Here is a 14371-nt window from a genome sequence, read left to right as displayed (position 1 = left end):
CTTGTTTTTAATTGGACCTCTTCTTCTTGGCTGTAACCTGGGCTTTGCTTGGTTGGTTGTTTTTTCATGTTGGTTTTGGTTTGGTTTGCCTGTAGGGAATTTATACCCAGAAGAGAGCAGACCCCAAAAAAGTCAAGGAAGAAGTGGTGGATTTTGCACGTTTCAAGTGGCCTTTGCTGTTTTCTAGATTCTATGAAGCCTTCAAATTCTCAGGTAACCCAACGGAGAATGTGTTGCCATAGGATGAGCTTTCATGAGACAAAAGAGAATCGTAGAAGCTAGAGATGAACAAGATCTATTGGGTGATCGAGTCCATTCTCCTGAAGGCACAGGGTTGTCTTGTACAGGACTCAGTGCCGCCTGCCTGTAAAACTCTCAAGCTCTGATGCTTTTACCACTTCCCTCAATGAGCCAGGTGGTGACTTTTCTGGCCTTTACACCCTGATTTGAGATCTAAAAGCTTGTCCAATTTGTAAACTATTTTTAGCTGGCATTTTAATGTTTCTAGTCAGATGGTTGCCTGCACATTTATCTGTCGTGCATACTGTCTTCAACCCAGGGCCCAGCCTGCCCAAGAACGATGTGATTGTAGCTGTTAATTGGACCGGTGTGTACTTTGTGGATGAACAAGAGCAAGTCCTCTTAGAACTTTCCTTTCCAGAGATCATGGCTGTCTCAAGCAGCAGGTAAGGAAGAGTGGCGTGAGTCAGTTTGCCACTGTGTTGAGATAATGGTGTGTTAAAACAGGTTGCTTGAATGTCTTGACTTTATCGAACTTAGGCACTGGCTACGTGACAGAGCTTACAGCCGCGTGGCGCTGTTACTGCAGACACTCTAAGCCAACGAGAGAGAGCTCTCCCGTTGACTGAATTACTCGAGTCCCCCGTAGCACTGCCCACACCAGCATCTAGGTCAGTGTAACTTATATCGCTCAGGGGGTGCCTTATTCACACCCCTGAGCGACATAATTTATACCGACTTACGATGCAGTGTGTATCTCGCCTTAGAGCACATGTGCACTGCAGGAAGCTTACGCCAGGCAAGGGCGCGGGGGTACATCAAAGCAGCATCTGGGGTTTTATCTATTGTCTCCTCTGCTGAAAGCTGTGGATGTTAAACCTATCTGGCAGAGTCTGCCACACAGCTTGATTTCTGCTGAGTTGTCCATACCTGGAACATTCAGGAGCATTGATTCTAGTTACTGTCCTGCAGCCACATCTCTCACAGCCCATATCTTCTGGACAAAACTGACCTACGTGGGAGCTTAAAGTCAGGTGTCTAAATCCATATTTCGGCATATTTTGACTCAGGGGAAGTTGCAGCTGCCCAGCACCTTTTGGTTCTTAAACCACCTTTATTTAGATGTCTGACGTAGGCAGCCCTAGTTTGACAATGTTGGTCTCGATCTCTATTAACCAGCATGGTGGTTTCCCCACTAGCAGTTAAAAGGAAGGATAATAAAAGCATGTGATGTTTGCCACACAGCAATCGAACATCAATGCCATTTCTAAAAGGAAGCAGAGCATGGTACGAAGGCAATTCTTTATATCTATTCTCATCTGCACCTTGCTTTGTATATTACAGAAAATTTCTATGATACTCTTGCTAGACTGGTTTCTGGTAAGCACAGGCATGTTCTAATTTCTATTATAAGGAAGAGACAAGGATAAATGTGTCTTATTTACAAACAGAATTCATTCCACCTCAGAGTGGTAGTTCCCCATAACTTTTAACTTATTGTTAACATTTGGATGGGCCTAGGAAAACTGGTCCTGCTAGTCCATGGTACTAGGCGCTGTGCAAACAGAATAAAAAGACAAACCCTGCTCCAAAGAGCTTAACTGTCAGATGAGACCTCCTATTATAGGTTTGCTCTGCTCTTTCCCCAATCAGCATTCTTCTTCTTCTTCCCCTCTCCCTATCTCTTCACCACGTTTTCAAAAACAACCACGCACCAAACCCAGAAAATGCAAATGACCTCTGGCTTGTGTACGCTCCCTTCTGGTCTGGGAATCTGTGAGCCAGTTTCGCCTTCACGCTAGGGCCAAATTTTCAGAACTGTCCACCCGAGTTGTGCCAGCAAAATGTGTTTGTGTATCTGTGTGTGTGCCCGGATCCCCGATGTGCACTTGCCCAGCAGTATTTGTACACATAGAGAAGCCCATTTTCACAGTGCTAACTGCACACTTGTCCTCACAAGCACCAGTTTGTGTTCACAACAGGTGCACATACACATTTTGCAGGGACGATGTAGGTGGCCAGATCTCTGGGTGACCCCATGTTAATGAATGTGTTTCCTATGATCCTTGTTTTAGAGGGGGAAAGCTCCAAGGACAGAGTTTCACCCTGGCCACCATTAAAGGGGACGAGTACACATTCACCTCCAACAATGCAGAGGACATCCGGGACCTTGTTGTCACCTTTCTAGAAGGACTAAGGAAAAGATCAAAGTATGTTGTCACTCTCCAAGACAACCCAAACCCTGGTGAGTAAACCGACCAACCCAAAAGGCAGAGAACTCCTCTGACTTTAGGGCAGGCAATCTGTCATATGTAGCACTTGGAAGGCTGCCTGCTTATTCTACAAGAGCAGCACTCATGTATAAAAGGTACCCAGAGATCTGCTTTGTTTGCTTAATATATTGCCTGTCCCTGTCTTGTTTTTAAAATCAAAGCCTGGACTTCACTATTTAGAATCATAGAAAAGATCTATTAGGCCATTTCATTTAATCAGCATTGGATGTCTCTTTCTAAAATAAATCCTCTAGTTCAGCAAGATGTGGGCTTGATGCAGCGATTAATGGATGAAATTCTCTGGCTTGTGCTATGCAGGTGGTCAGACTAGATGATCATAGTGGTCTCTTCTGACCTTGAAATCAGTGTAAGGTCTTTGTTTAGGGAGGGATTTTCAAAAGTGCTTGAGTGAGTTGAGCATCCAATTTCTATTGAAAGCCAATGGGATTTGGGAGCCTAATTCCCTTAGGTCCCTTTGAAAGTGCCAGCCTTAGTACTTCTGTAAGTGGTATTTACAGATTTACACATACACATTTAGCAATCGCCTGGTTTATAGGCTCAGATTTCCCAGCGACAGGTGTGTTAAATGTGCAGGAAGGCAGTCATGTAGACAATCTAATCACTCCGAAGGCTGTTTGGAAATAACAGTGGCCACTTCTGCTGCAGTGGGAGAAGAATCTGGATTCCTCAGCTTCCTTAAAGGAGACCTGATTGTTATGGACCAGGACACTGGAGAGCATGTCATGAATGCAGGCTGGGCTAATGGGGTCAATGAACGGACCAAACAGAGAGGAGATTTCCCAACAGACTGTGTTTACGTCTTGCCTACTGTCACTATGCCACCTCTGGAGATTGTGGTAAGCTACCCGAAGGCACAGGGCAGTTTGGCATGAGAACTCGTTGAACTCGCTGAAGCCAAAGGGAGTCGTTCCCTTGTCTTCGAAGATTAGATCAGGCCCATAATCTCCCTGATGATGATGACACAGTGGAAGCTAGAATGAGTAAGGGGGTTAACAGGTCATCGGGGCAGAGGGGAACCAGATTTCATCTGCCTATACAACTATTAGCCTTTCCACTGGGCTTGCTATTTGAAAACCACCAGCTTTGGACCTAGAACATGCCTGAATGTTGTTATATGTCACTGTGGCTTGAAATTTGAAGGTGATGTTTGGGCCGGGGAGATGTGTCTATGTGGCTATGAATGGGAGGGGAAGTGAGTCCATGAGATACTTTTTCTATTAGGATGTGGTCCACACTGGGGAAACTTTTGAGATCCCCCCTGTGTTAATTACTAAGAAATGCATGAGACTAGGTAGTTCCACTAAGACTGAACGTTGTTGCTGTTTATTAGTTTGATGTTAATAGCTTGTTGTTTTTCATTACAACATAATTTTCCTTAATTTTCAGTCTTTTCTTTTTTCATTTGCTTCCCTCTCTGGACACATCAAGATTCATTCATCTAAAATACACTGACTAACAGTAACTCCTTTATTCTCTAGGCATTAGTCACAATGACCCCTGACCAGAGACAAGATGTTATTAAAACGTCCCAGCTGGCAATTTCGGACAGCGAAGAAAGAGTGAAGCCATACACCTTGGAAGAGTTCTCTTATGATTATTTTAGGTGAAGTTTAAAAAAAAAAAAAAATCCTCTTCAAAATGCATAGAGTGCATGCGTTCATTCCTAAGCCAAAGTTGAATCGATGGCTGCATTTCAGGATTACTGGAAGAAAGCTTTAGATTTCAACTTGTCTGACCTGCTAAAACTCCAGCTTTGGTTTAGGATGTTGCGTTCTGTGTATAAGCTGGCAGAACATCAAAAGTCCAGGAGGGTTTTTCCACACTGTGCTCAGTTCAGGAGTAACTGCATGAAATTTTATGGCCAGTATTATTCAGGAGGTCAGACTAACTCATGGTCCCTTCTGGCCTTGAAGTCTCTGAATCACATGAAGAGCGTTACACAAGATCATGGAAGTGTTGGGCTGGGAGGGCTCTCAAGAAGTCATCAGGTCCAGCCCCCTGCACTGAGGCAGGACCAAACAAACCTTAGACCATCGCTGACAGGTGTTTGTCCTGTTTTTTAAAAACCTCCACTGATGGGGATTACATGGTACCATGGGCAGATACATCTCTGAGGGGGTTTCATTTTGGCTCTGAAGTGTTAGGCATAAGCTGGAGACAACACACCAAAGGCTGATTTCAAGATTCAAGGCCTGCCCTGACCGAATCAACCTCCTGCCAGTGGCTAGGGCGGGGGGGACTTGTCCCCATGGTGCAGCAGTTAGGTAGTCAACTGGGAAGCCAGGGATCACTGGCTCACATCCCACCTGGGACCCCAGGAGGGGTCTCCTCAGCTGATTCACCTTCCTCATCAATAATGGGACCTGCCTTACCAGCGCAGACCAAATCAACCGCCTCCCAGGGCAGCAGGGGCCTGGCCCCATGGCGCAGCAGTTGGGGCAGTGGACTGGGCAGACGCCGGTTGACAGTTTGCATCCCACCTGGGGCACTGGGAGGGGTCTCCCAAGCCAACTCAGCTCCCCTCAGGCCTGCCCTGACAGATGAGCCATTAGTCTGTTCTGGGATGGCAAGTCCTGTGTGCGAACTCCAGATAAACTGGAGCCTGAAACCCATTCTAGGTCTCTAAGGGGTAGATCCAATGATCACTGAAGTCAACAAAAAAACTCCTATTGACCTCAGTGTGCGCTGGATTGGACCCTGTATGAGAGCCCAAACGCAGAACTGGGGGCCTGAGCTTAGGTACCCAAGTTCAGAAGCCAGGCTCCACAGAGCGGTGTGCAGCTCTCCTGAGTTAAATATTGTCTAGTCCTCCGTGGGTCTCATCCCTCGGGATCTCTCCGTGATTTCTCGTTGCTTTGTCTTTGCTGCCAGGCCGCCTCCAAAGCACACCCTGAGCCGGGTCATGATCACCAAAAACCGAGGGAAAGACAAGCTGTGGAGCTACACCCGAGAGCCCATCAAGCAGCTGTTGCTGAAGAAGATCCAGGGCAGCGAGGAGCTGTCCCAGGAAGCCTGCATGGCGTTCATTGATATCCTTCCAGTGCTGTGGAACACAATGCAGATCCAGACCCAGACCCAGATTATGCAGATGACCTTCATCTTTATAAGCTGGCTGCACCAAATCTGGATCCAAGTATTATGTGGTGCTTAAAGCTTGGATCCTAACATTGCAATGGGAGCCATTCTTTAATAACAACAAGAAGAAGACAACAAATTGCTCCAAAATGGGGGGAAATTTTTTGATTGTTTTTGTAAATTTTTTCCCATTTTTTTCCCCCCCAACTAAAATTAAATTCAGAAAATTCATTTCAAACATGCTATACTATTACTAATAGTTACAATATAACTAACAGGATGGGCCAGACCGCACAACTGGTTTAAATTTGTGTCGCTCTGTTGATTTCAACAGAGCTATGCCCATGTACACCAGCTGAAGATCTGGCCCTTAATCATAATAATCATCATTAATACTTCCATGGCACTTACATGGTCAGAAGAAAGGGTAGCACCCATTCTCGGACTACATGTCCCCCCAGCCAAGTCTCTCCAACCTAAGAAACAAGGGGGTTCCATGGAGGATGGGGCTAGGCTGTTCTCGGTGGTGGCAGATGACAGAACAAGGAGCAACGGTCTCAAGTTGCAGGGGGGTTGGTCTAGGTTGGACATTAGGAAAAAGTTTTTCACTAAGAGGGTGGTGAAGCACTGGAATGGGTTACCTAGAGAGGTGGTGCAATCTCCATCTTTAGAGGTTTTTAAGCTGAGGCTTGACAAAGCCCTGGCTGGGATGGTATAGCTGAGGTTAGTCCTGCTTTGAGCAGGGGGTTGGACTAGATGACCTCCTGAGGTCCCTTCCAACTCTAATATTCTATGATTCTATGATTCTGGGTGCCATCCAGAAGGGTCCCAAAGCACATTTGAAGATTAACTATATACCTACCACCAAAATGCAGCCACCTCTGGAGTGATGCATAGCAACTCTTTAATTGGGTCATTATCAAAAGAAGTTCCCTAAGCCTCCTCGTTAGTGTATCCTTGACTGCTGCAGTGCACCGGTGCTGAAGTATATGGGCGACTATCCATCCAAAAGAACCCGCTCAGTCAATGAGCTAACAGACCAAATATTTGAAGGTGCCTTGAAAGCTGAACCGTTGAAAGATGAAATCTACTCACAGATCCTCAAGCAGCTCACTGACAACCACGTCAAGTAAGAGTCATTCTTACCCCTGTGCCTCGCGGTAACTGTCTGTGTCAGACAATGCAGGACTGACTGTGGGGTTCTGCCGAAGTCTTCAGTTCCCTCTGTCCTCTCTAAAGACTTTTATCATCACTTTATCTACTATCTCTGTGCTGATGACTCCACTCGGTCTGTCCACTCTGGACTTGTTTCTGTCCATCTGCATTTTCATCTGGCTCTATGACATCTCCTTCTGGGTGAATGTCTTGCCATCAATTTAAATTTAACAGGATCGAAATTTCCACCTATTCTCTGTTGCTACTGACCCCACCACCATCCTCCCTGTCACTCAGCCCTGCACTCTGGGTGTCATCTTTGACTCCGCCCTATCCCTCACCCCAAACATCCAGCCCAGGTCCACATCTTGCAGCTTCTTCCTCCACAGCAGTTCCAACGTCCATCCTCTTCATTACTAACATTGGTGTCAGTGCCGCAAGGTTTGAGAGAAGCTGTCAGGCCCAAATTCCCATCTGTGCTCAAGTCCCCTTACACCACTCTGACAGGGTAGCAGAGGGATGAAAGTGGGGTAAATTACATTGATGGCCGCTTTCATGCCCCCCTACATTGCCAGAGCAATGTCCAAGGGGCCTTAGTGTAACTGAGAACCAGTTGATAGTAGTTCTGCCGTGAGTTTGATTTTCCTGTTGTGTATTTGTTCCTTTAAGGTACAGCGAAGAGAAAGGTTGGGAGCTGCTTTGGCTGTGCACAGGCCTTTTCCCTCCCAGCAATGTTCTCCTACCCCATGTCCAGAGGTTTCTCCATTCCCGGAAGCATCACCCCCTAGCTGCTGACTGCATACAGAGACTACAGAAAGCGCTGAGGTATGGGACCAGAAACTGTTCTCAGGGACAGAGTCTTAAATTTAATAAAATCAGTGGATGAAAAACCAAGTAGTATTAGTCTATCCATCCACGCATTTCTAGGGCACCCGTCACTGGGACATCTCGGGGCCAAATTATCCTCCTTCAGAGCTCTACTTAACCCTTGCATCTACTAGGAGCCCATAATAACCTCCATGGCTAGGCAGCTGGGATGCTACGACAGCTACTTATTCTAATAACCGCATCTAACTGGCTGTGACCTTGAGCTCCCGCTCTCTGTTCATTGTAGCCATCTCTTGTCTCTCATCATATACTTAGACTGTAAGCTGTTTGGGACAGGGACCATTTTTTTGTTATATATTTGTACAGCACCTAGCGCAATGCAGCCCTGATCCTGCTTGTGGCCTCTAGGCACTATCACAATACAAATAATAAAATAAACCAATGCGGAAAAATCCTTGCAGTGACTACTTTCTCTGCTCATATTTCCATGGGCAACTCTGCGGGGAGATAGGTTGGATATGAAAACTACAGGATTTATTCATTCCTATACCTAACCAACCATAATCATAGCTCTATCAAACCCTTCTCCATTGTGTCCTCCTTTTGATTTCTGGACAGCAAAGAAGGTGAGCCCTTTTTCAGCTCCTAAAACCATTTTCCATGTAAGAACCCTTTCCATTTTGTGTTACCCTTGGTGTTTCATTAGGTCTTTACTGAAGATACTATTCTGGTTTTGTAGGGTGTGAAAGTATATCAGCAGTGAATTTCTTAGTGCCAGATTCATTGTAGACCTCCTGTCTTATAGGAACGGATCCAGGAAGTATCCACCACATCTGGTTGAAGTGGAAGCAATTCAGCACAAAACCACCCAAATTTTCCACAAAGTTTACTTCCCTGATGACACTGATGAGGTAAAAGGGAGAAAAAAGGTCTGAATTCCTGCAAGACAGACTTCAGTTTTCTCTAATTAATGCCTAAGCTAGGCTAACATCAGTTCTGACTCAGGCTAGGCTTGCATAAGACCAGGGAGTGCAGAAGTGTGCCATAGAGGTGCATGTGTAACATTTGGGTGCCCTTCTCCAGTGCCTAAAAAAACCCCAACTCCCCTGGAAAAGCAACACGAGACCCAGAATTCAGTCTCTAAGGATTTTCAGCAAGGATTGCACAGTGTCAACCTGCCCACATTCAAGTCCCAAAAAGAACAAAAAGGAATGAACTTTATTAAGTACCAACTTTGTAAATCTTATGATAGAAAATCATCATAAATAATAACAACTTGATTTTTACAACATAACATGGCTGTTTTCTAATTCACATGCATTATCTTCACAGTTTTACATAAACAAAAAGAAAAAGAAAACCAATTAACTCTAAACAGGTCAATCCCCACAGAAATACCGTGAGTAGAAACAGCCCTGGTCTATGCTGACCTCGCGATTCAGCGGCAGTCGACAGGAGTTACGCAGAGTAGCTTGCATAACTCCCATCGACTGCTGTGCTTCCCTTCTGCACAGCGTCTTCACTGCACTGAGCCGACCGGAACCGTGTTTCCATCAACGCAGCACTACACCACTTGAGGGGGTGGTTTACCAGCATCGACTTCTGGATTGATTGAGTGAGTCTTCAATGACCACTCAATCGATCCAGATAGGTCGATCTGACGGTGGAGACTTTGCCGCCGTCAGTATAGACATACTCTTAGAGTTCCCAGCGCTTAGGCTGAGTTCAGCTGAGGGCTGGTCAACACCACTGCCGGTGGTTGATGGGAGATATGCAAGCTACGTAATGGACACCCTCCCATCCACGCAGACGGGGAGATGGATTAAATGAGTCGAGTGGAGAGCGCTCTCTGATCGACTGAGCGGGTCTACATAGACCTGCTCCAGATCCCTGCCGCTGTAGCCGTGAAAACATACCCTGACTCTCAGTTAGAGTCTTTGATCACCAAGTCTATAGTCTGCTGAGTGAGTCAAAAGCAACACCTTCCTGCCACTTGCTTGTAGGAATCTTCAACTGGAATCCAGGCAGACTCTTCCTCCGCCTCTGCTGAGATCACTGTTAGCCAGCCAGCTACCTGATTAACCAACCAGTTATGTATATAGATATGAAAAAACCCTGTTACAAGAAAATAGAAACCTGAGAATAGCAAAATATAAATGACTCTTCCCCCATTATTACATTTAAAGAAATGTTGGTGAATCAGACTAGTTGAGACCATTTAATTAAAAGTTTGGCTAAAAAATCAAACAACATTCAAAGCTGTAGCCTGATTTTAAGTGTATTAGTTATTTAATAGGGTTATAGGTTTGCCAATTGCTTGGATTAGAAGGTTCTTGTCCTAAATCAGGCTCCAGAAGAATTTTATAAGGACCCCGGGTGTACAACAGGAAGTTTCTTAGTGATAACCAAATTTGTATAATTTTAGAAGTTTTATTAAGATAACATAAAATGATAGACAAATAACTGATATAGAAAATAAACAATCAAATGGATAATGGATAATACCATCTTAAATTTAAAGACTCATATGATATATATATTTCTATGGTATGCTTTGGATTCTTATACTCATGCCCTTCCCTGGTTGAGAGAGGTGTTTGATTCCTCAACTTTTGAGCAGAGGGGTGGAATAAGCACTGCTAGAGAGCTAAGAGCTATAAACTAAGACTACAAATAAGACTAAGTATAGAATAAAATGGATAGAGAACTGGCTAGAGCATAGGGCTCAACGAGTAGTGATCAATGGCTCCATGTCTAGCTGGCAACCGGTCACAGCGGAGTGCCCCAGGGGTTGGTCCTGGGGCTGGTTTTGTTCAACATCTTCATTAATGATCTGGAAGATGGGGTAGATTGCACCCTCAGCAAGTTTGCGGATGACACTAAGCTGGGGGGAGTGGTAGATACCCTGGAAGGTAGGGATAGGATACAGAAGAACCTAAACAAACTGGAGGATTGGGCCAAAAGAAATCTAATGAGGTTCAACAAAGAAAAGTGCAGAGTCCTCCACTTAGGAAGGAAGAATCCCATACACAGCTATAGACTAGGGACCGACGAGCTAGGCAGCAGTTCTGCAGAAAAGGACCTGAGGGTAAAAGAAGCTGGATATGAGTCAGCAGTGTGCCCTGGTTGTCAAGAAGGCTAATAGCATATTGGGCTGCATTAGGAGGAGCATTGCCAGCAGGTCACGGGAAGTGATTATTCCCCTCTAGTCAACATTGGTGAGGCCGCATTTAGAGTATTGTGTCCAGTTTTGGGCCCCCAACTACAAAAAGGATGTAGACAAGTTGAAGAGAGTCCAGCGGAGGGCAACAAAAATGATTAGGGGGCTGGAGCACAGGACTTATGAGGCGAGGCTAAGGGAACTGGGCTTGTTTAGTCTGCAAAAGAGAAGAATGAGGGGGGATTTGATAGCGGCCTTTAACTACCTGAAAGGGGGTTCCAGGGAGGATGGGGCTAGGCTGTTCTCGGTGGTGGCAGATGACAGAACAAGGAGCAACGGTCTCAAGTTGCAGGGGGGAGGTCTAGGTTGGACATTAGGAAAAAGTTTTTCACTAGGAGGGTGGTGAAGCACTGGAATGGGTTACCTAGGGAGGTGGTGGAATCTCCATCTTTAGAGGTTTTTAAGCTGAGGCTTGACAAAGCCCTGGCTGGGATGATATAGCTGAGGTTAGTCCTGCTTTGAGCAGGGGGTTGGACTAGATGACCTCCTGAGGTCCCTTCCAACTCTAATATTCTATGATTCTGTGATAATAAAGAAGAAATCTTAACACTAAGTAAAAGAAGCTTCAAGCAAGAGTAGATGATGATCGCCCCAAATAGCACGATCTTCCCCTTTTTATACCCCAAGAATATGGGTCCCCCTCCTAAGTCCATATTTGGATTTTCCACCCCCAAATTATTGGGGTCTGCATACTCTATAGGCCGGCAGGTTCATGAATATTAAGGATATCCATGATATTATCACTTATTCCATGACTTCACCTATGTGGGTTTTGTGGTGTAGTAGTTTAGGCCTGACATCATTACTTTCAACACTTGTCTAGGCCAAAGGTCCCGAGTATATGTATGCTAACTGCTTACTCAACTATGGCACAAGACACGACCATATATGTCTTGTTTTTGTTATATATATCCACTCTTTTAACACTTATCTAAGTCAAAGGTCGAGTATGTGTTAACTGTGTAGCTGTCATCCAGAATGTGGTCTGTATGGCACTTTGCATTACAGTAAAATATATATATAAATTTATAACTTTATTATAATCACACAGTCATACTTAAATTATAAGAAAAGATTTATATCTATAAAGTGCAAGCAAGCAGGCTAGTTCTATAGGCTACAAAGCATACAAGTCAAATAAAAAATTATTCTTTTTTCCCTTTTCTATAATTAACGCTGCCAGGGCTTACGTGTTGGACGGGTAACAATGTCACTAACCTGCTGCAAAATGCTTCCGAGTTAGGGAAAACAGCTTGCTTTCTGCTCCAAGAGTTCACCTTCTCCCCACTCACATCACAGAGCACATGGCCTTTTGTAAAGCAGCTGTGCCCTAATTGACAGCTTGCCCTATGGAGTCTGACCCCAGTATGCAACAGGGAACCTATTGGCGTGTATCCCAAACTAACACACCCAATTCCAAAAACTTTTGGATGTGGAGTGCTAAAGCTTCCTAGCAACAGTGACCCAGACACAATTCACTCCTACCCCGCCCCCAACCAGTAGATCTCTTCAACTGTCTCCCTATTAGGTATGTGACGTGGGTTACACATGCTTATCTCTGCAGATCAAAATCAACACGGGTGTGCGTCACTGCCATTTCAATTCAGTTTTTCAAAACATGGATCCAGTTTCTCTTTTCTCTTCCACTGGCAAAGTTACTAGAGTGATACCAGTGTCAATCTGGGAGAGGGAAAGCAGGACCAAAGCCACCTCTAAGTATAAAAGGAACAAACCTGATGTGAGCAATGTGAAAACATGTACCATTTCCCCATATAGGTGTCCATTCCCATTCCTTTTTGGTCTCATCTGAACTAGACAATCAGCGCTTTGCAGCAGGGAGCATGTCTTGTATTGACCACGAAGCACCCTGCACACTTATGGAGATGAATAGGAATATTTACACATGCACAGCTTTGTGCGTGCAGTTCCTTGCACGTGTCATTCTTGCACGCTAGCACTTAGTCCTGCAGGGGATGCAAACACAATCCTGTTGTGTGGATTTGCACTTCTAAACACTATTGGCACGTAGAAGAGATAGAAGGTGAAGAATGCATTCACAAGGGAGTGCGTGTGCAAAGCTGGGGCGTGCACAAGGGGCGGTCAGGTGGTGTCCCCTTTGACGAGGTGGTCCCATATGTCCTAGTCTGTGATGGAGATCTTCGCAGCCACTTTGGGGCGTTATGTCTTTAGAACTTTTTTAATACATGACCAGAGACAAGTCAGACAATGGTTTACACCCACCACTTGGGGCAGCCTGATGGCAGACATGGGTGGGGACTTGAATGTTAGAGGGTTAGTCACCCAAAGCACCCGTGGTGGTCTGTACTGTAAAGGCCACATGACTGGCTGGGTCATGGGCACAACTGCAGTGTGACCCTCTGAATGCCATCAGGTCCCAGGGGAAGTCTGTGCTGTTTAAAAGGAAGCCAGGAGCGTGGAGTCATACTGCCCATGAACGACAAAGGGCATGTGTATCCTGCCTGGGTAGAATGGCTGAGAGCACAATGTCGTCCCGGGTCCAGGAGCCGACTGGAAAGCAGTGACACCAAACTCCAGCTGGATTTCTAGTAGGAGTCTGGAACGGGGGGAATGCTTTTGGCAAGTAGAGGGTGTCGGTCCTATGCACAAGCCCAGTGTAACTTCTCTCCCTCCTTCTCACACAAAGTAGCTGCATTTTCTCCCCCGTCACCATGCTCCCTGAGAACCAACAGCAGCTGCAAAAAAAACCAAAACCCTGTCCTGTGCAGATTTGGCCCACCATTTTGACTGATCTGGTGGAGGGAAGGGTCTCAATTTTGGGGTGCCCGTGTTGGGCTTGAGTCCCAGAGACGCGGAGCACCCACAACTCCAGCTACAGTTATTGGGAGCTGGCGGCTGCTCAGCACCTCTGAAGGTCAGGGGCCAAAGTGGCTCAAAGGAGGCCCCCCAGTCAGGGACCGCTGCTGAAAAGTGAGCCCCGGGGGTGTGAGAAAAGGCAGGAAGGCACTGAGTCTCTGCAGCCGCAGGAGCAAAAACCGAGCACTGACAGCTGCTCAGAAGAAAGAGAGACGAACTCTAGGCGGGCCCGGGAAGGATGAATGGACAGAGAAGCAGCGCTGTCAGTCAGTAGAGCATTTACCCTTCTGTGCTAAAAAAGCCTCCAAGTTTCGCCTGGGAGAGGGGGAAGCAGGCATGGTCATCGAGGCGGCTGAGGTGTAGGTTCAACCTCTCTCTCTTTGCAGGCATTTGAAGTGGAGTCCAGCACAAAAGCCAAGGATTTCTGCCAGAACATCTCCAGCAGACTGCTGCTAAAGTCATCGGAGGGCTTCAGCCTCTTCGTCAAAATCTCCGACAAGGTGAGCGGCCTGCAACGTGACCAGTCTGTGACGGCGCAGCTCTGCGTCCCCGCGCCTTTGCTGCTCCGTGTCCCCAGATCAGCGGAGCTCTGCTGAAGCCAATGGCGCTCTGGCGATTTACACCGCCTAAGGGTCTGCCCTTGGTTCCTGAGTACTCAGAAGCGTCCTCCCACTGACGTCAAGGGGCTACTAATGGAAGCGAGGACAGCGGGTGGGGGGACTGG

General features: G+C 46.1%; 1 protein-coding gene across 1 annotated transcript in view; it reads left to right on the top strand.

The window, feature by feature from the left end:
* MYO7A (myosin VIIA) overlaps nucleotides 1-14371 on the top strand; it is a 106773-nt gene that overhangs the window by 80190 nt on the left and 12212 nt on the right. Inside the window, 10 exon segments of the mRNA XM_067533304.1 lie at nucleotides 96-213; nucleotides 560-686; nucleotides 2316-2485; nucleotides 3180-3370; nucleotides 4013-4137; nucleotides 5406-5563; nucleotides 6585-6738; nucleotides 7434-7589; nucleotides 8398-8503; nucleotides 14034-14147. Of these exon segments, the coding sequence (XP_067389405.1) occupies nucleotides 96-213; nucleotides 560-686; nucleotides 2316-2485; nucleotides 3180-3370; nucleotides 4013-4137; nucleotides 5406-5563; nucleotides 6585-6738; nucleotides 7434-7589; nucleotides 8398-8503; nucleotides 14034-14147 (1419 nt within the window).

Source organism: Emydura macquarii, unplaced genomic scaffold, assembly GCF_026122565.2.
Source record: "Emydura macquarii macquarii isolate MOO-44397 ecotype Brisbane River unplaced genomic scaffold, CSIRO-AGI_Emac_v2 contig_3328, whole genome shotgun sequence".
Taxonomy (NCBI): Eukaryota; Metazoa; Chordata; order Testudines; family Chelidae; genus Emydura; species Emydura macquarii.
This window is presented reverse-complemented; position numbering and strand designations above follow the sequence as displayed.